Genomic DNA, 21,674 nt, shown 5'->3' on the forward strand with positions numbered 1-21,674 from the left:
GCAAAGGCAGACACAGCCAAGGGGCCCTGGAGTTGCCCACTCCAGAGGGCATGTTCAGAGGATCAGCGTCACAGACACATTTTGAAAGGCACCTCTGCTGAGAGAACATTCTCTGTGTATTGAAAAAACCACCCAAAGCCCCCGACCAGCTGGCACAGTCCCCATAGTTTTTGGCAGCAACAGCAAAGCACAGAGTCCTGCCAGGAGAAACAGCTTTGAATTCAAATATAAAGCTAATCAGAATATGGATCACACAAAGCTGCCAGTTACTTGGGTGTTGGGAGTAAAACACACCCACCTTTAAGGGACCGCCCAAGGGCATTATCTCTGATCCGCAATTCTCAGAAACAATGTCAAATCTTTTTCAAAAGGCCGCTATTCCCACTTGCTCTCCCCTCCCTTTCAAGGCAGCCTTGAAGTGCACAGCCCTGGGATCCTGCTGGAGGTCTGCTTCCAAGACTGCAGAGCCCGACTGTCATGGAGTTTCACAGCAGCTGGAGGGAAGCAGCCCGGCACAATCCATGTTTCTGGATCACTGTGTTGTTTTCGGTCACTGTCAGGGGATTTTTCAGGTGGGCTGAAGAGTAGAGAAACAGTGGGAAACTGAGGCACAAGATCACAGAGTCTGGACTTGTCCCAAGCCCAAACTCCTTTGTCTACCCTCGTCTCCTGACCTTCAAGCCTTCTGGAGCTGGTGGTAGGATGGGGCCATGATGTGTGAGCCTGACAAGCCAGCCACTTTCAGTCTGGGCCTCTGAGTGAGTTCACTACCACTTCTGCACCCGGAAAATGATATTACCTGTCTTAGAAGAGTGGCATTCTGTACAGAAGGTGCCTGGCTATGCACCCTACCTCAAACACCTCTGTTTCCCAAATGTCTCCAAATTATTGACTCCAAATTACTGAGTGTGCAATTTAAGGAAGAAGTTATCCATTAAAATTTACATTCCTAGTTATCCTTCTTCAGGTAGACGGACCTTGTTTTCAGAATAACAGAAATAAAAGGACAATGGTGCACATGTGATGGGTTCATGATCTCTAATGTGCGACCCATATTGGCCCAAGAGGTGCTATGGACGTGCTGGGAAGCATAATAGCTGTGAATGCAGAACTGGTATCAAATAATAGCTGAATGTGAATACCTGCTATGTGCCTCATGTGTACGGCAGATGTGACTGCATTTGCTGTCCTGAATGAGGAAACGGGTACAGAGATGCCGAGTGCCTGGCTTAAGATCACATAGGTTGCAAGTGAAAAAGCTAGAATTTGAGCCCAGGCAGTCTGGCCAGGGAAGCCTTGGTATTAACCACCACACTGAACACTAAGATTAGATAACATTAGCTTTTCCCTGAAACAAAGTTTATTGAAATTAGGTTCTGGGCAGCAATTTTCATACATTTCAGAACTGCGTATGATGTCTACTTGAGTGTGACAAAATCTTCAAAGCAGGGCTGTGTGAGGTTCTGTTCACCTGTTGCAAATTCCTAGGCCTGATTCTTTCATTGTTGTGTGGAGAGAAGCCAGTTTGCCCACATTTATGAACACAGAAGGGGTGCTGCAAAGTAGACGGCTGCCAGCAAAGTGACGGACGCCAGCACAAGGAGAACAGGTATGTCACTGGGAGGCAGTGGTGTGCTGGTGAATAGTTAACAACTGGCTGGGATGGGGAGTGGGTGGTGGGGCAAACAAGCACTTCTCACAAGGCTGCGTCAGCACACCAGGGCTCAGAGAAGACCCAGGTCTGTAGCAGAGACCCCAGCTCCAGAGAGACGGCTGGGCCAGTTACCAGGTGACTTCTATACCGTAAGAACAGAGGGAGGATGTAGAGAGTTGGAACGAACCTTAAACACAAGACTCAGTGCTTCCTCGGCAGTATCTTTCCTTTAGAAGATGTCATGACTGGGTCTTTCAAACCAGAGTTCATTACTGCTTTCCTTTGCTGCTGAGGTTAAATTCCAAGCCCCTCAATGTAACGTTTCAGTGGCGCTTTCACCAACCCTTCTTTTGTATGTGTCTTGGTCCAGGGAAGGGGGATGGGTCCTGCTATGGACTGAATGTTTGTGTTCCTACAATATTCAGATGTTGAAGCACTAATGTGATGGTATTTGGAAGTGAGGTCTTTGGGAGGTAATTAGGTCATGAGGTAGGCTCCACGATGGAATTAGTGCCCAGAAGACAGCCAGCCCTCTGCTCTCAGCCCTGTGAGGATGCAGGGAGATGGGTCTTCACCAGATACCAGATCTTGATCCTGGATTTCTCAGCCTTTAGGACCTGAATAATCATTTTGTTGCTTAAGTCACCCAGTCTAGGTATTTTTGATATAGCAGCTCAAACTAAGATCCCCTCTTACATGCACTTTCAGAGGGCTCATACTGTTTGTTTTTTAAAATTTTATTTTTAAGTAATCTCTACCGCAGCATGGGGTGTGAACTTGCAACCCCCAGATCAAGAGGTGACTGCTCTACCCACTGAGCCAGCCAGATGCCCCAAGAGGGCTCCTACTTTTTGATAAAACTGCTTTAGCTAAGTTCTAAAAAGGGAGAAATGGTTTAATATTATGCTGTTTCCTCTTCTCTTCAGCTACCCTCAGCAATTCTTAACCAATTGCTGAAACTCAGTTCTTAATCGCTGCCTCAGGCATCTGTGAGATGCAATTTAAACAAGCACAAATGGCTAGTTAGCCCACAGTACAGCCTGGGACTGTAGCATCTGCAGGACACTTAGACCTAATTTCATGATCACATTTGCTTCCTGTTGCCTGCCTATTGGAAGTACGTCCTCCAGACACTGGAAGAATATAGGAGGAGTGTGCTGGTCAGTCCCACAAAGCCAGACGTGCCCAGAATCTCTAGTATCACCAGGGTATGTGAAAATATGAAACTGAATTAGAAAGGGACCTTGGGAACCATTTCTCAATTTCTTCTAACTAAAAAGGACAAGTAGGGGCACCTGGGTGGCTCAGTCAGTTAAGTGTTCGACTCTTGGTTTCAGCTCAGGTCATGATTTCATGGTTCATGGGATCAAGCCCCACATTGGGCTCGGTCCTGGCAGCATGGAGCCTACTTGGGATTCTCTCTCTCCTTCTCTCTCTGCCCCTCCCCCCACTTACGTGTGTGCACACTCTCTCTCTCAAAATAAATAAGCTTTAAAAAAAATAAAAAGGACAAGTAAAATGTATTCACAGCCAGAGTTTTCATTATGCTTCTCTCCTTCTATACCAGTGGTTCTCAACCAGGTGTAGTTTTATGTCCCCCAGGGGACATTTGGAAATGACTGGATACATTTTGGTTGTCAGCCTAGGTGAGAGATGCTCTTCGCATCTAGTGGGTGAAGGCCAGAGGTGCTGCTAAATGTCCTACAGTGCACAGGACAGCCCCCACAACAAAGAATGATCTATCCCAGAATGTCTCTAGCACCAAGGTTGAGAAACCCTGGTCTCTGCATATGTAAAAAGTTTTCCCAAAACTAAAAACATGGCATTCTTGCTCCAAGAAGAAATCATATCCACAAATCATATTTTATTAGCTCTCCAATGCCACCTTACATTCATGTCCTGCATTTTGATTAAAATTTATGAACTACCAGTACAAATCAATATAATGCATTTTTTTCTTTTTTTCTTTCTCTCTTTTCTTTTTTTTTTTTTTTTTTTTTTTTTTTTTTTTTTTACACACCAACAGCTTGAATGTTCCTGAAGCTTTTAAACAATGAGTTGACTGGGGGCAAACAGAAGGCAAGGAATCACAGATAATTAGCTCATGCATCTGGTGCTGGCTAATAAATAATTTTCACATGAATGTAGAAATCACTCAATGTTAACTGTATTTATTTTTTTAAATAGTTGGAAACTGTAATAAAATGCCATTTTCAGAAGCATCTTAGTGACTCAGTAGAACTGCGTCATTTAAAAAATAGTTACTTCCCTAGGTGGGGGTAGGTGAACATGTAGCAAAGTCTTACATCTCACTTGACTCTGGCAGATGGAGTGATCTTTCACAAAATACATTTGTCTGCATTTCTTCTCATGAAAGCCAGCGGCCAGGAAGAGCACCCTGCTTTGAAAAGAGATTGTTTGGTTCACACAGTATACTTTGGTTTATTTAAACAGGTAAGAAAGTGATCCCCAGTTCTCCTGAGGAGAAAATGTATTTTTTGACTTCTGAATAAATCAAGATATTACCAGTCTGAATGAGTTTTCCTTTTCTGCTAAGGTAAAAAGTGTATCTTTCTTTCCCTCCAGTGTTCAGTTGCTCCCCTTGGGAAATATTCTTCAGATAAAGTATCTATATGTCTTGATGTATCAGTAGCCCCACACCATGACTTCCATATGACCAAAGATCTGACATTCGGTGTCTGACGGGATCAGCATTTGGCATGTCCTTGGATATGGGGATCAATCTGAACGAAAAGTTCTCATAATATACCTAAAAGTATTTTCTTAAAAGATATAAAAATGTATGCTAACTTGTGCTCTCTTAGTAAGGCTTGCAAGTTGGTAATTAAATAAGCAGAATATAACTCATAAGCCAAAAAAGTGCATTTTTAAATAAAATTGAGAAATGGAGATGGTTAAAACTATGATAAAAAAGATGAGCAGATTATTTTTGGTTAATCTTGGGTGGAAATGATACAATAGTTTCTTTTTTTTTTTTTTTTCCTTTTTGAGTCCATTTGGTTTTGTTTAATATACTCACAAGGATTGCCATGGGTGTATCTTTGAGTATCACGAAGTCTCCTCACCTGTCTTCTGATATTTTAGCATTCCTGGGCACTACAGCTCTACCAATATAATCGTTCATATGGGGAGACATGTGCCTGCCTTTCATTCCCAAGAACTTTTTACAAAACTGGTCTCAATTCATGAATATTTCAATGAGCACAAAAGATAACAGCTCTCACTTTGCTGTACACACAATCAGAACCTCCATGCCATTAGGCTTATAATCTCACAATCATTCTGCCTTTGTCAGACACTACATGGGATGCATTTGGGCTACTTTTGCAGGCAAAGATTTTAATTCCTGTTGCGTAAAGCCAAACAGGCAGAGAGAAATCGGAGGCTCTCCCCCTCGTCGCTTTTACTAATCAGTTGAATTCTTTTTTTTGCCCTTTATGGAAATCTTTTCCTTGTCACAGCCACTTATTCAGTAATCACAAAAGGGAAAAAATAAACCATCTCCCCAAATCTATCCCTGGGAGTTCATGTTTTTTTGCTACTTGTCTTCTGTTTCTGTTTGCGAAGGTGAGCCTCTATCTCATGCCTGAAGACCAGCATCCCCAGCTGCCCATGGGATGCCTCGTTCATGGCCTTGGACTGCATGCACATCTTGTACTGCTCAGGGGTCAGTTCATCCACACAGTGCTTCTCATGCCAGAGGTGGAAGAGTCCCCGCACCGGCGTCCGCACCACTATGAGGTTGCTGTGGAGATACTTGCGATAAAGGTGCACATCCTCTCCACCCCAGCCTTTGATGTCCAAATCAAAGCCACCTGCCAGGAGAGAACACACTGCTGAATCGAGCTGCGCAGCCAGTCTCCTGATCTGTACTTGCCTTTCTGATCTGTACAGAACTTTGCATGAAGAGAGGAAGCATTAGGGGAGATGTTTCACCGCTCCCCCCACCCCCCAAGTTAGGAGCATGTCCATCCGGGAAAGGGAACTCAGGACCTTGGTGGCAGTGGTGGCCAGCATCAACTCCTTGAGAGAATAAGACTGCAAAGAGAAGCCCCAGCACCTGCCTGCTTCCGAGAGCCATCAGCAGTGCTAATGTTGGCCTGAGCCCCATGTTAAGACTTTTCAGCTTAAAACCTTCAAATGGAAACTCTTGTTTCTGTTTGAATGTGGCCTCCTGTCATTCAAACAAAGTGAAGCAGGGGCTTGCAGCCTGGAAGAGTAATGGGATCTCAGCATGAAAAAAACTACATCCCACAAAATACTCTGCCTTTCATACACTAAAGTGGTCCCAAAAGCTGTGTGTCCATCACAGGCCGGTGAAGTGAGGCATGTTTAAGGGACTGGCCTCCCAGTTCTGAAGTTCTACTCAAAAAATGTGGTTTCACTCCATGGTGGACGCCTTCACAGAGTAATGGTCCCTTAAAGTCTCACCTTTATAAACTGAGATGCCCCATGTCTTTTCTTAACCTAAAGCCCACTGCAAACCAAACAGAACCAGAGAAGACTTGTGTTTTTTGTCACTGTTCCTTTCTCGCCTAGGAGATTTATTTAATTCGTACAAGAAGGAGTAAAGTCATCCTCAACACCTTTCATCAGAGGTATCATGTAGTCCCTTTACCCTCTGTAGCCCCCAGGCTGCATTGTTCTGATCAAGGCCATCGCTGGGCCTGGGGGAGGGGCTCCCGCACAGGAAAACTGCATCCCAACCAGGGCTGGGCTATGTACACGAGTGATTCGTGGTACCCCACTGGTGGGCCAGTGTACGATACTGAGTCAGGCATCTAGAATTTGAGTCTTGGTTTGGCCACTTCACCTCTCTTGAGTTTTGGTTTCTTTATCCTGAAATGAACTAGATGTCATAACCAAATGAGATAGTAATGTAAGGGGCAGTGCTTGGTTATCTGTAATTGATTTATTATCATCGGTATCATCACAACTTATTAAATAGAAGGTGCAAAAGTTAAGATGCTTACAAATAAATACAAGATTGCAAAGAATTACCTGGGTCCAGATGTGACCCAGAGATTCTGAGGTCATGGCCACGGCTTACTGAGGAAAAGCACCCTCACCAGCCAACTGTCCCCACATGTTTCAACTGCAGCTATGCCCCATCTTTAGGAAAATCCAACTTATTCTAAATTCAAATTGGATAAACATACACCATTAAAAAAAAAAATCCTTCCCTGTACACAGAACAAGGAAACAGAGTTTCTCGAAATGGAAATCGGCTTTAGAAAAAATTTTAGTCATTTTTAGAAATCTGATTTGCACATAATCATTTAGAAATATTTCTTAGAGAAATCAAAGAACACCTATGGTTAGTTGCCGGTATGTGGGAGCACCCAGCCACTCAGAGACCAACGTCCTGGGTGCTCTGCTGCTTCTTTAGCTTCAAGTTGTTTCTTTCTTTCTTTTTATAGGGGTTCTATAGTCCCTGAAGTCTACTCCCCTCTGGACAAAAACCTGGGGCTGCTCAGATTGAGTCACTGATCTTAAAAAGAGACGCGTTAGGCCTCGGGCATGAACAGGAATCACCAGGAGAGAGCAAGAGGAGCAGAGTCTGGGAGGCCCACAAGGAGGTGGAGGGATAGAAGTCTCCATGCTCTGCAGGGCCTCCCTGACTCCATCCAAGCTTGGGGTCTACCCTGAGCCCCTGAGCCCAAGATCAAGGTTTCGGGCCTGTTCATTCATACCCTAGTCATGTATAATCCACAATTCTGTTTCGAGGCACATGAGTAGGTACCACTATGGGGAGGGGAGTGGCATTTCCAAGGGGGACAGGAGATGCTCTGTTCTCATCCTATGTCCCTCACTTGCTGCAGACCCTTTGCCTTTTGGTCTCCTCAACTGCAACCTAAGGGCCTTTCCTCTTGGTGCTCTTGGAGTGTGTGTGTGTGTGTGTGTGTGTGCACACATGTATGTGTTGATGGTGACTGTACACTCAGAGCTTGAAGTAGCATTTGGAATTTTTGCAAGTTCAGCAGAGAGAAATTTGGATATTTTCTGGTATGTGATTTTCCAAAATTTCTCATGTTGCCCTTATTTTTTTCAGTGGCCCCTGCTACTATGGAGGCCCAGAAAGTTCTGCATGAGAGGGACTACAGCCAGAACTAGGTTGGAAGGAGATACTGGGGGGTGACCTGCCTTGAAGCTGCCTTTTTGCAACAACTGCCTTTTCCCTGAGATTGTGTGCTGCAACTGGGGTGACTGAGAGGGGCTGATGCAGATTATAGGGGCTCATGTGTTGCACACTCCCAAGCCCTGTCCTGGTCCAGCGCCTCAGTCCATGATGAGAGGAAGGGCCTTTCCTAGGAAATGGCACCACCTTTGTCATCAGACTCCTGGAAACCTGCCCTGACTTCCTCGTGGCCTCTCACGGCCTCTTGGTGGCAGCAGAGGCGCGGACTCGCGGCCCTTTGCCTGGTCTTACCTATATTGAGGAAGTCTGACCGATACTGGCAGGTCATCCCAAATCCAAAGTCTCTCCAAAATCCAGTCTCCTTCTTTATGACCTGCAGGGAAAGCGCTGTCATTTCAGAGGGGAGGACAGAGTAGATAAAAATAGAGAGGATTCACAAACTTGTGTAAGCAATGCTCAATAGGGAGCCCATCCCACCACTGATCAGTAGCCACAACCACAACCCCGTGTGGGAAATGCAGATGGATTTGAGTCCTTTCAGAGGGTAGGAATACAGTGAACTCACCAGTTCCAAAATGGGCCTTGTGATTTTTGGCACCTCTGGTTGGAATGTTTCTAGGGTGTAGGCATGAAAACACACAGGCGCGCGCACACACACACACAACACACACACACACACACACACACACACACACTCAAAAACAAACCAGGAGAGCAAGTTTTTGAGCAGCGCCATGGAAAAGCCACCTACGTGTCTGGCCCAACACCAGTGCCAGAGAGAATTGGAGGCCTCGGCCCCTCGCATAGGGCTGGGCAGGGAGCCAGCAAAGGGCTCAGGAAGTGGAGAAAAGGGATCGAGAACAACTCAGAATTCAGCTGCCCTGGCACAGGGCACAAACAGGACTCCCTCGGGGAATAAAAAGAAAACCTGAGAAGGCAGCGTGTTACTCTGGCTCTGCTAAGTCTCACTTGCTGAGGTAAAGGGCGCCAAGAGTCCAGGTTCGGAAGAAAGACTCTGTCCATTCATCTTTAAACTGTTTTAAAACCAAACTGTTCCCCAAAGCATCTGTGGTGGTGGCAAGCTGCAGGGCTGCCGAGAGACCATCCAAGCAGTGACTGTCTTCAAACAGCGAGACCTGGTCCTCCTCAGTCTCTTACTCGGCAAGTAAATTTCCAATGCATTTGCTAAAGCACCAAGGCTTTTAAAACACTGTAATTGTTTGGCTGAAATCACTCTGGGACTAAGTCTGACACCTTAATAGCTCTTTTCTATGATTCATTCTTGAGATTAACATAGGTGCTTAGTGGAGAAAGTGCCCTTCTGGGGAAGGGGAAGGGGAAGGAGGCTGCCCCTTCCCCATCCACTGGGATTTCTGCATTTTCCTGCCTGCGAGGTCTGGCTCTGTTCACTGCTAATCAGAGCTGGGTGTAGGCTGGGAGGAGCACCAGCATCTCCTCCCAACTTGACCACTGGCTGGCTTTTTTGCCTCAGGCAGGTCCCTCACTTCTTTGAGCTTCTATTTCCTTTCCTATAAATGAGGAAGTTGAGCTAAATCGAGGCTAAGGTCTTTTCCAGGTCTACTATCCAAACATGCATCCTCACTGCTTTTTCACCTTCCCGAAGTTTCATGTTGTTGCCACTACAGCCTCAATTACATTCCACAAATGTTTGTGGAAGGGCTGTGAACTTAAACATTTCTCTACTCTGTAACCCATGGAACCACCTTATTTTCATTACAACCTACACATAGATGTTGCCTGCACAGAGTGAACACACATGCGTCAGGGCTGCTGAAGGGAAATAAGGACCAAGAGAGGTTTTGTCCATTAGTGGCCCAGCAGATGTGCTCCAATTCTTCTGCAGAACAAAGGCCTGTTATACAATATCTCCCAAGTGACAAGACAATTTCATTAGTATCAACTGGAAAGATTTTGCAGGGCAGGAAAGTTTGGAAAAATCTCCACTGAGTCATTTTTTTAAAATGGTTTCTGTTTCATACCAGGTACATGGTTTCTATTGCAGCTAATGGCTTAATATCTTTTCTGCTGGTCAGGACACAGTCCTCTAAGCTTCTGGGTAAAAATGGAGTCAAAGAGAAGTGCCAGTATCCAAACTTCAACCATTTGGCTGAGGTCTGTACGGAATCTAAAAAGAGAAAGCTCCAAACAGGAAGAACAATGGGCCAGGGCTCAGACCTGGGCTGTGATGCAGTGCCCAGCAAGGTTGAACAAGGTAAAGAGTGACCCTCACCTGGGGACAATGTGACAGAGTCAAACTGATTTGTGAGCTGGGGAATGCACCTTATAAACACTTATTGATGCCAGCTTTAAAGTTGGCAAGCCAGGGAAAGCCACTATCTGATATGCTCATTGAAATTTAGCCCTTGGTGGAAACTGATCTGATCCATACCCTTAGCATGGTCAGAGCAAGATGGAGTTCACGTATGACAGGCTCTACCATCCACAGCTGTGCCGAGTCATTGGCCTAGTGCCCTCAACGAGCAACCTAGCTGTGAGTGAGTACTCTCAAACATGCATCAGATCACAGCTCATTCTGATTTAAAACCCTGCAGGGGCTTTAATTGCATTCTCTCTAATGCAATTAGAATAAAACCCAGAGAAAACCTCTAGCTTGCAAAGGTCCTATGTGACCCAACCCTGGCCTGCCTCACCCATCTCATATCCCCTCCTACAGTGTCTCATTCTATTCTGCCCTTGAACATACCAGGCTCACAGGTCTCTAAGGCTGGACACTTGCAGACTCCCTATCTAGGTCACCTTTTTCCTGCTCACCACTGAGCTCCAATGTCACTTGCCTAGAGCAGTCATCCTCACCCTCCCAGCCTGTGTCAGCACCACCCCCCACACCAACATGTCACTCTCTGTCCCATCGCCTGGTTTACTTTCTCTACAACACTTATGGCTCTCTGAAATTATCCTGTTGATGCATCGGTTTCTCTGTTCTGTCTTCCCCTATGACCACTGGTGAATGTCTGCCCAGGGCCTTGGTCTCCTTCACAGCACCCAGATCACTATCCAGCAAACAGCAGGTGCTCAATAAGTGTTTCTCCAATGAAAGAATGAAGAGCAGTCCTGGGGCAGTGGAAACAGACATAGTTCAACTAGGGAATTCGTGAGTGGCTCGGAGAAGGCCTAGGAACTCCAGGGTGAAAATTCTCAGAATTGTGTAGCTCTGGACCAACAAACAAATACGTTTGCACCTTCCTGGGGACTGAGCAGAGGGCCCTACTTCTTTTTTTTTTTTTTTTTTTTCATGCTAGGTCATGTTTTATTATTTAAGTCATCCCTGATACTTTATTTTTTTTCAATATATGAAATTTATTGTCAAATTGGTTTCCATACAACACCCAGTGCTCATCCCAAAAGGTGCCCTCCTCAATACCCATCACCCACCCTCCCCTCCCTCCCACCCCCCATCAACCCTCAGTTTGTTCTCAGTTCAGAGGGCTCTACTTCTTAGAATCTCTGCCCCAGGCCTCAGGAGCTCCACTGCTCTGTTCAAGCTTTGAAAAGATACACACCAATGATGTTTACTACAACAGAGGAGGAAGAAACCCTAAGATTATACGTTAAAAGAAAAACATCTCCTGTCCTGAATTTCACCGCTCCGTTTTCAAGTGCTATCCTCATTTTTAAAAAATGTCTTTCAAGAGCTGGCTTCCTCTCAACTCTCTGCAGCACCCTTTCTCTCCCCACCTTAGATCTCGGCAGAGCACTGCGGGACATGCACACACCACAAAAGGACAGTTGTGGAGCCCGCTCTCCCACAGGAAGTTTCCAGACCCAAAGCTCTGTGGGCGATTCACGTGACGGGGGTGATTATTTTCTATTAGGACCAAAACACAAAGCACAAATCAGCGTCTCTCCCCAAAGATGTGGGAAGGCGGCAGCCCTGCAGCTGCGCGGGGAGCCGGGGAGGCAGCGCCTGTTGCTTTAATGGTGCTGACTTGGACAACTGCCCGTGAAGCAATCTGGGCCCTGAAATAAAATAAATAACAAATACTCAGGCAGAGTATTTCCTCTAAATCAAAGAGAGCCTCCCAAGAACCGAGGTTGCGTTCGCCCAGCCTCACATTCACAAACGCCAGTGGGATGTGACCCGTGCAGTCCCCAGGCCCCGCGCTTAGAGGGTTCCCTGCCTGGTTTCATGCGCTTCAAATTCTTAATTCTTAAAGGGCCCTGCATTTTTCACTGTGCACTGGGCCATGCCAATTATGTGGTCAGCCCTGCCTGTGAGCGGCACACATGCTGAGCTTCAGGGGCTTTGGTAGCTGGGCTGGGCACTCCACGACCCCACCCTGTACCTTCCTTATTATCAGGGTCCTGAGGGAGGCTGCGTGTGCCTTGTAGCACGGAAGCAGAGTGACCTGCCCAGGAGAACTCGGCCACTTGTGGCTGAGCCCAAACCAACACCATGATTGCTGTGACAGTTTCCATTTCTTGAGAAGATATTCTGGAGGCACAGCTGTCATAGAATTGGTTTAAGAATGGACTCAAAAGCCACCTCCTCCAAGGTCTGTACTAACCCACATTTTTCTACAAGTCTTCTTTTATTGGTATCTGCTTAAAAAAAAAAAAAATAAAGTGTCAGGGTGCCTGGTGGCTCAGTCAGTTAAGCATCCGACTTCTGCTCAGGTCATGATCTCACGGTCTGTGGGTTTGAGCCCCGCACTGGGCTCTGTGCTGCAGCTCAGAGCCTGGAGGATGCTTTGGATTCTGTGCCTCCCTCTTCCTTTGCCCCTCCCCTACTTGTGCTCTCTCTTTCTTTCTCTCTCTCTCTCTCAAAATAAACATTAATCAAAAATTTTTTTAAAGATAAAGTGTCTTCTGAAGGGTGTCATATTGGACCAGGAATCGTCCAGGTTCCCTATTCCAGGAATCTACCACCTAAAGCTAGACTCTATGCTCTCATGGAAGCACTCTGAGGCCACAGGACACATCCCCTACCACCCAGTTATCCTTAGCCCAGTCTCCATCATACGGGGCAGGATCTGAGTTCCCAGCCCTGCCACTTAGCAATCTGAGCAAGTGACTTATTCTCTAAGCTTCAAATTTTCAGCTGTGAAATGAGCATAATAATAGCTCATCACCTTACTGAGATTCCCCAAAATAAAGCAGGCACAGTGCTGGGTTCCAAAAGGCTTGAGTACGGCACCTGTTAACACTACTTTTGGAACTCAGTGAGTGTCTGCTTTCCGAATATTTAAAAGCAGACCAAAAGGATGGACTATGCCCAGTCAGCAATTTTTAGAAATTTAAACCAAAATGCAGGTTAGTGGTGAAATACTTCTTGGAAGTGGGTAGAGACAGGTAAGGGTATATAATCCAAGAGGGCAAGGACAGGAGCCATTAAAACATTCACACACTGGACAGAGGAGCACAAAGCCACTGGATTTAAATGATGGGTGGGATGCATGGTGGACTGAGATGTCAGGCACCGCAGGCAGCAGAGATGGTGAGGAGATGGCCCCGAGCGGGGAGGCCGGCACACAGGGTGGGTATGCTTGCCTGGCAGAGCAGCCAGCCTGGGTGTCTACCAAGCTGGTACCATGTGCCGGGTGCTGGGGTTTGCAGACATTTCCTCTGTAACCAGTTTCAGAGTCAGTTTGTGGAGAGCAGTTAATCCCACAAAGGAATCAAGGCTGGCAGTGTGGTGCTGCAGCTGGCCAGTACCAGCTCACCAGGACTTCACAAGTCTCTTCCCGCCTCGGTGTTCAGTGACATCACTCTGGGGGCCTGAAATAGGCCACAGTGGGAGTACTGACACCATGGAAAGTGGCAAATGCTATGAATCAGGGCTTTTCTCTCCCCCACCTTTTAAGAGTGTGGGTTGTTAAACATTTACTAGCACACCACTGGCTCTGTGCCATAAAAGATTATTTAAAATGAGATTAATCTGTGTTTTGGAAACGTATCTCTGGCAGGGGGTAAAGGAAAGACCAGATTATAGGAGAGGGAAAAGGTCTACAGACAGAAGAGGTAGAAGATTCCGGCAGTGGCCCCAGCAGGTACAAGGCTTGAGCCAAGAGAGTGGAATGTCTAAAGTTAATAATTATTTAAATGACAGTCATTCCTTTCTCTCTGAGCTGTTTCTACATTAAAGCATCAGCAAGTTTTATCTCAGGTTTAAAACTCAAGAAATTAAATGTTAGCATAAAATTCCATCATTTTGCATATTTTTTATCATTAATGGCTTGTACTCAAAAGTAAAGAAATAAGTAGTCTGAACACATATACACACACAAGTCATAAATGTAGCTTCTGGCTTTAGTCTGAAGACAGTGTTATCAAACAGCAGTGGCAATGGCCTGAGAAGCAATGACTAGCACAGGCACTAACAAGGTCACATTTGCAGGGCTGCTCTGAAAATTTGTCTTGTGTTTGCATCCGTTGGTAATTTTTGTTACAGCTACATTCTGGATCTGTATTCTCCCTTCACCTTGATACTGATGTATTCCAGGGGTGACTCTCAAGAGTATCTCTATCTCTATCTCTATCTCTACCTGTATCTCTATCTTGTCTATATCTATATCTATATCTACATCTATATCTATATCTATATCTATACCTGTATCTATATATCTATATCTATATCTGTATCTATATCCTGTATCTTTCATGAATGAGCCGAAATGAACCCTTGGTAGGAAGTCTTTCCTAACTCACCGTCTCTAATCATCTCTTTTTATTTTATACCTTCTCAGCACCTACACATTCTGTCTCCATTAAATTAATTTCTGTAGCTTTATGTTCTCCTTTGGAATTTTTGTCAGATCATTTCCTTTATATTTCAGCCCTCATCAAGATCTTAGCAAATCTGCTTCCATTGCACTGGGGTAAGGAAATCCTGCTTTTGGCCTGAGTTCTGCTACTAGCTGGTTGTGTGATCTTGGGCCAGTCTATAAAAACAAAACAAGAGGGTGAGCAAAGTGACCTCCCCAATCACTTCTGAGCATAAGAAACTGTTTCAGTTCTTCTGACTCCTCCAGAATGTCTAGTCTAGTTCTCTGCAGGCGGCAAGTGCTCAATACATGGCTCATCTAATAACAAACATAATCAACACATCCTTTTTGGATGGAGAACCCCCAGTGTCTCAGAGACAACTGCTATGTTTCTCTAGACTAAATCATCATGAACACTGAACCCTAACATAATCAGATTTGCATGCTCCAGGATAGCTCTAAGGTGCATTTGGAAATAAATGTCAAATATCCTGCATTTGCAGGATAATTCAGAGGCTCGAGCTATGGATGCAGCGATCTGAGTTCTGTTTCTGCTTGACCATTAATTCTGGAGATCTGAGAAACTGGCTTAACTACATCATACCTCTAGCTCCCCTTTGTACCTGCTTCCCTGCAGGAATGGTAATAAAAGGATAAAACTTTTAAAGTGTGCAATGAAAAGAATTCCTTGCAAGCAAATAAGATCTTATGAATTTGAAGTTGAAAAATTAATCACATCTGATGTCAAATGCAAAGAAGTACTAAGTACTTTATTTAACCAAGGAGGCTTATTGTATCCCTTTCCCCCAACTCCCAAACCCTATTAGAAACAGAGAACTCATGGAAAGGAAACAAAAAACTTTTGTGTCTCCACAGAAGTGATATCACCCTAAAGTAGATAAAAACTGGTTCTTGGGGAGTGAAAAACTCTTACTGTGTTGACATATACTATGTTTAGTATATGCAGCACACATATACTAAATACGTGTCATATTTGTGTATATAAATTACAGATACATAAACAGATATTCAGTATATATCTGTGGTATTAGAATTTCACTGAGGGGAGAGATAACTCATTACCATACTTGGTCATTACCATTACCAGCTTGGGCCCAAAGGGAAACCATGCTAGGATTGGTGAGGAGCAAACCTCGTCCAACCTCAGGGGACCAGGCTGAAACCTTCTGGAAAAGATCCTAAATGAGCTGCCAGAGGTTAATCGGAGGATTAACAGGAGAATGAACAGGTTTTGCTATTTCTGGAAGCTTAAAGACAGAATCAGTCCTCCACAAGAATTTCAAAGAACTTTCAATGAAAACTGATTACTCTCCCATTGCACAGAAGCAATGGCTTTGCCTCAAGAGGAGACAGAGCTACTCAAAGCGATGAACAAGAGACAGCCCCAGGTCAGATGCCCCCGATATTCAGCCCGAGCTGGAAACAGCTGTAGACAAACTCAGCTGATCTCTCTGCAGGAAAAGGTAACAGTTCACGCTTGAGATGACAATAATCTTGAGGAATTTTGTCTCAGAAGGGCATAGGGTATGCCTATGTGCATGACAGAGACCCTCTTCTGGGGTCATCTTCCTCCTGCCTGCACAGCTTTTCTGCTGAATGGACTAACTGCCAACACTACCACCACCAAGACCACTCGGTGTACAGAGATCCTTGGTGGCTGTGTGGCTCCACTATCATCTGTGCAGCCAAGACCTTAGCAGAGAAGTCCCTCCAACATTCCTTTAGAAACCACCTTGTGGGGCACCTGGGTGGCTCAGTCAGTTAAGTGTCTGACTTCAGTTCAGGTCATGATCTCGTAGTTCATGAATTCAAGCCCCGCATCGGGCTCTGTGCTGACAGCTCAGAGCCTGGAGCCTGCTTCAGATTCTGTGTCTCCCTCTCTCTCTCTGTCCCTCTTCCTCTTTCTCTCTCTCTCTCTCTATTAAAAATAAATAAACATTAAAAAAAAAAAAAAAAGCTACCTTGCTGGTGATGCCGCTGCTGCTACCCTGGACCCAAGGCCCTGTGGTTTGTGACAATGATAGTGTGATGGGAAGGGCCCTGGATCTGTCCTTATGCCCCCACTGACTCACTCACTATGTGACCTGGGGTGAGCCACCCTTTCTGACTTCTCTTTTCCATCTGTCAAATGGGACCATAAATCTCACCCTTCTTACCTCATATAGTTTGTAATAATAAAGAGAAAATGTGCTGGTTGCATCCATAATGCAATAATAATAGTTTCCAAAAATGATATAAGAAAACTATGAAGGTGTGAAATTACCTTTCTGTAAGGTACTGTTCCTATTTATTTTCCACTTTTAAATATTGCAAGCACTTTTAATCAACAAGGCGCTGGGAGCAAAGGCCAGAACGTCTGACAAACTTAAAAATTACTATGGGAATCAGTCCACAGATTTCCACTCACCTTTACTCATGGTCAGGTGCCCCTGGTAATGAAAGACATGAAACAGAGCCACACAAAGGCACCTGCAGGGTAATTACTCACCAGCTGCTGTTCTAGGGGAGGGACCGCATCATGATGGCCATATATTATGCCAGGATTGTACTGACTAAAAAGGACTGGATAAAATACCTTCTTCCCTGCAAACCAGAAAACAAACATTCACTTAAAGCAACAGACAACACTATTAGGTTAGTACACTTATATTCAGTCCTCTGAAATGTCCCAGATATTTGCATCCACTTTTCCTTTTCTTATCACTCAACCCTAAAACAGATCTTAGGAGTTCTGCACAGGTAGATCAGAGGGACAGACTCTCAAATATCTCTGACCTCCTAGCAAAGAAGTGGTATTCAAAATACTGACAGTCCTTGGGTGCCTGGGTGGCTAAATCAGTTGAGCATCCAACTCTTGATTTCAGCTCAGGTCATGATCCCAGGTTGTGGGATCAAGCCCCATGTTGGGCTCTGCACTGAGTGTGGAGACTGCTTGGGACCTCTCTCTCCCTCTCTGTCTCTCCCCTGCTTACACATGTGCTCGGCTCACTCCCTCTCTCTAAAATAAAAAATAGAAGCAAACAAAAAAAAAAAACCCCAAATACTGGCAGTTGGTGGCTGTGGCACTGGGTATCAACCAACAGGAGTGAGTGTGAAAGAGAGTTCTGGTACTCCCTGCCCTTCCAGACATTAACCCTTTAATTGCTGGTCTGTGGGAAGTCTAAAGGGTTGCCAGAGGGGTCATGGTGACTTTAGGCAGCAGGAGTAGATATAGGGACCCCAGGCACTTGCTCTTTACCAGTTTCCACAGAAGAGTTTCAATATTTTAACAGTAGTTATCCACTGAATATCAGCCCTTGCTATGAGTCAAACTCTATGAAAATCATTTTCATATTGTGGGTTCTTCCCACTCAGAGCCCTTGCTCCCTTGGGAACTGACCACAGCTATGCCTTTCCCTTTAGTGTCAGGCAGCTTTCCAGTCCATGTCTCCCCCAAACCCCCAGCACTTTCTCCCGTGGGTGTTCACTCAGGCCAACCTCTTAGCTGAAAATGGTAAATGAGTTTTAGACTTGAACCTAGGCCAAAGAGTCCCAGAATTATGGCAGCTGACAGGCCCACACCATGACATAAAGGAGAAATTAAACCAGATGATTTTGCTTTTTCTTGGTCATTGGGTAAAATCGGGCCAATTCAGAAGCAGGACATCAGAGGGAACCATGAAGAGAACGAGTGTGTGACAGAGCTGAAGGCCACCCTGGGGGAGAGAAAGGGAAGAGCCAACTCCAGATCCCCATACCTGGCTGTGTGTTCAGCCTGCATGTATTGAGGAATTCGGAGGTGAAGTAGATATCAACGTCACAGAAAAAGAGAAGGACGTTGCTTCCTTTCCAGAAGCGGGCTCCAACATCAAGTCCCTTTCCTCGAGAAAACTCTCCATTCAGTTGGATGAAGGTAAAGTTCCTGAAGTTGGCAGCTCTAAAAGGGAAGACCAGACACAGTCACTCATGCGCTCATGCACCAGGCAGACAGAACCCCCTCGGAAAACACGTGACCAGGGCCCACCCACATTTTGCCACCTATATTTTGTAACCCTGCAGGCACAGACACTACCCAAGAAGATACAGAATGACCAAGACTCACTGGAAACTCACTGAGATTAAAGGTACCAAGAACACTTAGTGAAGTTGTAACTTATGTTTTCTTTCTCTAGCAATTTCCCCATTATGAAAACTGTACTGTTATGGCTAATGGATATTCTTTGTGATAAAGAAAACTTGAACAAGTGGAGACTAGGTCAACAGAACCCAGGGCAATCTCCATGCTTCCTGAACCACCTAATGAAACCACTGGGCCAAAGAAATAAAATCACATTGGAATGGCCCCACCTACCATCTGTATGCAACTCCAGAGACCAGGCATGATGGTCTTGATGTGGATCTATCCCCAAACAGGTTAAACCTGGACTCCTTCCCCACCTTTAGGTAAAGCAAGAGAGCATGGTAGGGAAAATGACAGACTTGGATTCAGATCACCAGGGCTGTCCCAACCCTGGCTCTCCTATAGATTAATTCTGTGATCTAGGCAAACCCATTAATTTCCTGGAAGTGCAGTTGCCTCATCTGCAAAATGGGAATAATAACACCCACCTTAACTATCTCACAGAGTGATTAGTTAGATAAACACTGCCAAGAGTCTAAAGCAGTATGTAAACATGAGCAATTGCTATCATTAGCACAGGTGAGGATTCCCAGGCCTGTGGTAGTAAAGCCAAGACATTTCTTCACTTGGCTGTTCTTTCCCAAGGACATCAGAAGCTTCTGAAATGGGGCATGTATTTTTTTTAATTTTTTTTTAACGTTTATTCATTTTTGAGAGCTAGAGAAAGACAGAGTGTGAGCAGGGGAGGGTCAGAGAGAGAGGGAGACACAGAATCTGAAGCAGGCTCCAGGCTCTGAGCTTTCAGCACAGAGCCTAACACGGGGCTCTAACTCACGAACCGCGAGATCATGACCTAAACCAAAGTTGGACGGATGCTCAACCGACTGAGCCACTCAGGTGCTCCTGAAATGGGGAATGTCTTAAGCAGAAATTCCAGGAACTCATGTTGTACCTAGAGGGACAGGGATTGTCTTCTGCCAGATAGAACTAGAGAACTACTTTGAGTCCTAACCCTGTGTGTGCAGGGGCCTGGCATTTGGCAAATCTCCCTTTTCCTGCTCACACGGGCCTTCTTTTCATAATGGTTCCTCTCCTTCCACAGCCTGACTCTTCCCTCTACCCATTCCTAACTTCTCCCTAATCATTTTTTTTTTTTTTGAGAAAGAGAGAGACAGCTGGGGAGAGGGACATTGGGAGAGCAAGAGAGAATCCCAAGCAGGCTCCATGCTCAGTGCATAGCCTGACACAGGGCTTGATCCCACAACCCTGGGATCATGACCTGAGCCAAAATCAAGAGTTGGATGCTCAACAAACTGAGCCTCCCAGGTGTCCCACTTGTCTCTAATCTTGATGTATTCAAAACAAATACAAAAAAAAATTTCCATTTTAAAGTTTGTATTCCAAGTAACCATCTAGGGTAAAGGTCAACACAAATATAGAATCAGAAACTTTTCCAATGCTAAGTTGTACTTGTATCTGGTAATTTAATCAGTAGAACTAGTCGTGCTACTCCTTCCTTATCATCTTCTTTCAGATCTGGGAGTGAGCTTGGTTTTTATCTCTGGAATCTGTGGGCCCAACTTCACCTAAGTCCAAAGCCAGACACACTTTTCAGATTTAGATCAAGGCAGGAGGCCTGGTGACTGGAAGAGCACTGGTGTCTGAGTCAGTAAACCTGGATCCAGGGCCTAGAATCGTACCCACCCCCAATAGGGGCTCCACATATGTTTGTGATTAAAGGTGTGAACAGAGGAATGACTCTAATCCTAGCTCTGCCTCTAATCTATTTGGGGGAAGTCATTTTACTTCTTTTGCCTTAGTTTCCTCATTGTGACTTGATGGTTACAGAGCCCAGAGGGTCCTTTCCACTCTAAAATTCTGTTTTCCTGAGATTCTGCCTTCAGTTCAGCACTGCTCTACCTTTGGAGGGATTCTCCCGGTAGATGGCCCCAGTTCATATTTTCTGTGAGTAGCACTGACGTTATGCTCCAAAGCCTCTTCAGGACCTATCCTGGCCCTAGCTAGGACAGTGCCACCTACTTGTTGCAAAGACGTGCAGGTGGAGTGAGGCCCCTGAAGTCCTGCTCACATCTCCTGGAGCTTTCTACAGCCCAGCTCCTGTAAGGCAAGCTCAACCCACTTCCTTCTGCCCTAAGTAGGAGGTTTTCAGGAAAGTTTTACCCTGGGGAGGTGCCTACATTTTTCCCTCTTCCTCTAAGGGAGTCTCCTGCCAGTTCTCATAGGACTTATCCACACCCAGGGGCTCATCTTTTTTCTAAGAGCCAATAGTGGGTCTTTTTCTTGATTTGTCTCAAGGCTCATACTGTTTGGGATCCTCCCAGACTGCAGGGATATCTGTTAGCTAATTGGCAGAGCAGGGAGGACTGGCATGTCCTTGAGCAGAGCCTTCCTTATTCAGCTTGTTTCTGACTCATAATTCAGGTACCTCCTCCAGGAGGTTTTCCAGGATCTATCATTAGAGAGTTCAAGTATAAAAATGCTTTATATTTGAACAACAGCAAGCAACTTTCACCAAAGGAAGAGAAATGCTGCTCCTTAACATGTTGTGTTAAAGGAACTGCTGACTTTCCTCCTTGAACAGCGTCCATTGTGTGTGTGTGTGTATATATATATATATATATATATATATATATATATCAAATTTTTACAAAAGTTAAGTCACGTTGAATACTTAAATAAGAACACATGGCAGGGGTACCTAGCTGGCTCAGTCAGTGGAGTGTGTGACTCTTGATCTTGGGGTTGTGAGTCGGAGCCCCACGTTGGGTGTAGAGATTAAAAAAAATAAAATCTTAGAAAAAAAAAAGAACACAAAGCAGCATTAGAAACAGAGGTAACCGCATTAACTACATGACAGGACTGAGTGAATGGTAGAGACAGATGAGTGCCACAAATTTCAAGGAGAAAGTGGTAATTTGAAGTATGCACTTATCCAATATGTAACTTAAACTAGTTTGTTCTGCCTCCAAATTTCCC

General features: G+C 45.1%; 1 protein-coding gene across 11 annotated transcripts in view; it reads right to left on the bottom strand.

Moving 5' to 3' along the window:
- Positions 1-3,498: 3,498 nt before the first annotated feature.
- The window catches only part of CSGALNACT1 (chondroitin sulfate N-acetylgalactosaminyltransferase 1), a 345,395-nt gene continuing 327,219 nt past the window's right edge, over positions 3,499-21,674 (bottom strand). For all 11 annotated transcript variants that reach the window (XM_030312497.1, XM_030312495.1, XM_030312499.1 and 8 more), the window contains 4 exons: positions 18,316-18,494; positions 17,067-17,161; positions 8,106-8,187; positions 3,499-5,490 (listed from right to left, as the gene is read on the bottom strand). In XM_030312497.1, coding sequence (XP_030168357.1) covers positions 5,201-5,490; positions 8,106-8,187; positions 17,067-17,161; positions 18,316-18,494 — 646 coding nt within the window. In that variant the 3' untranslated portion in view covers positions 3,499-5,200. The remainder of the gene's footprint in view (positions 5,491-8,105; positions 8,188-17,066; positions 17,162-18,315; positions 18,495-21,674) is intronic.

The sequence above is a fragment of the Lynx canadensis genome, chromosome B1 (genome assembly GCF_007474595.2).
Source record: "Lynx canadensis isolate LIC74 chromosome B1, mLynCan4.pri.v2, whole genome shotgun sequence".
Classification (NCBI taxonomy): domain Eukaryota; kingdom Metazoa; phylum Chordata; class Mammalia; order Carnivora; family Felidae; genus Lynx; species Lynx canadensis.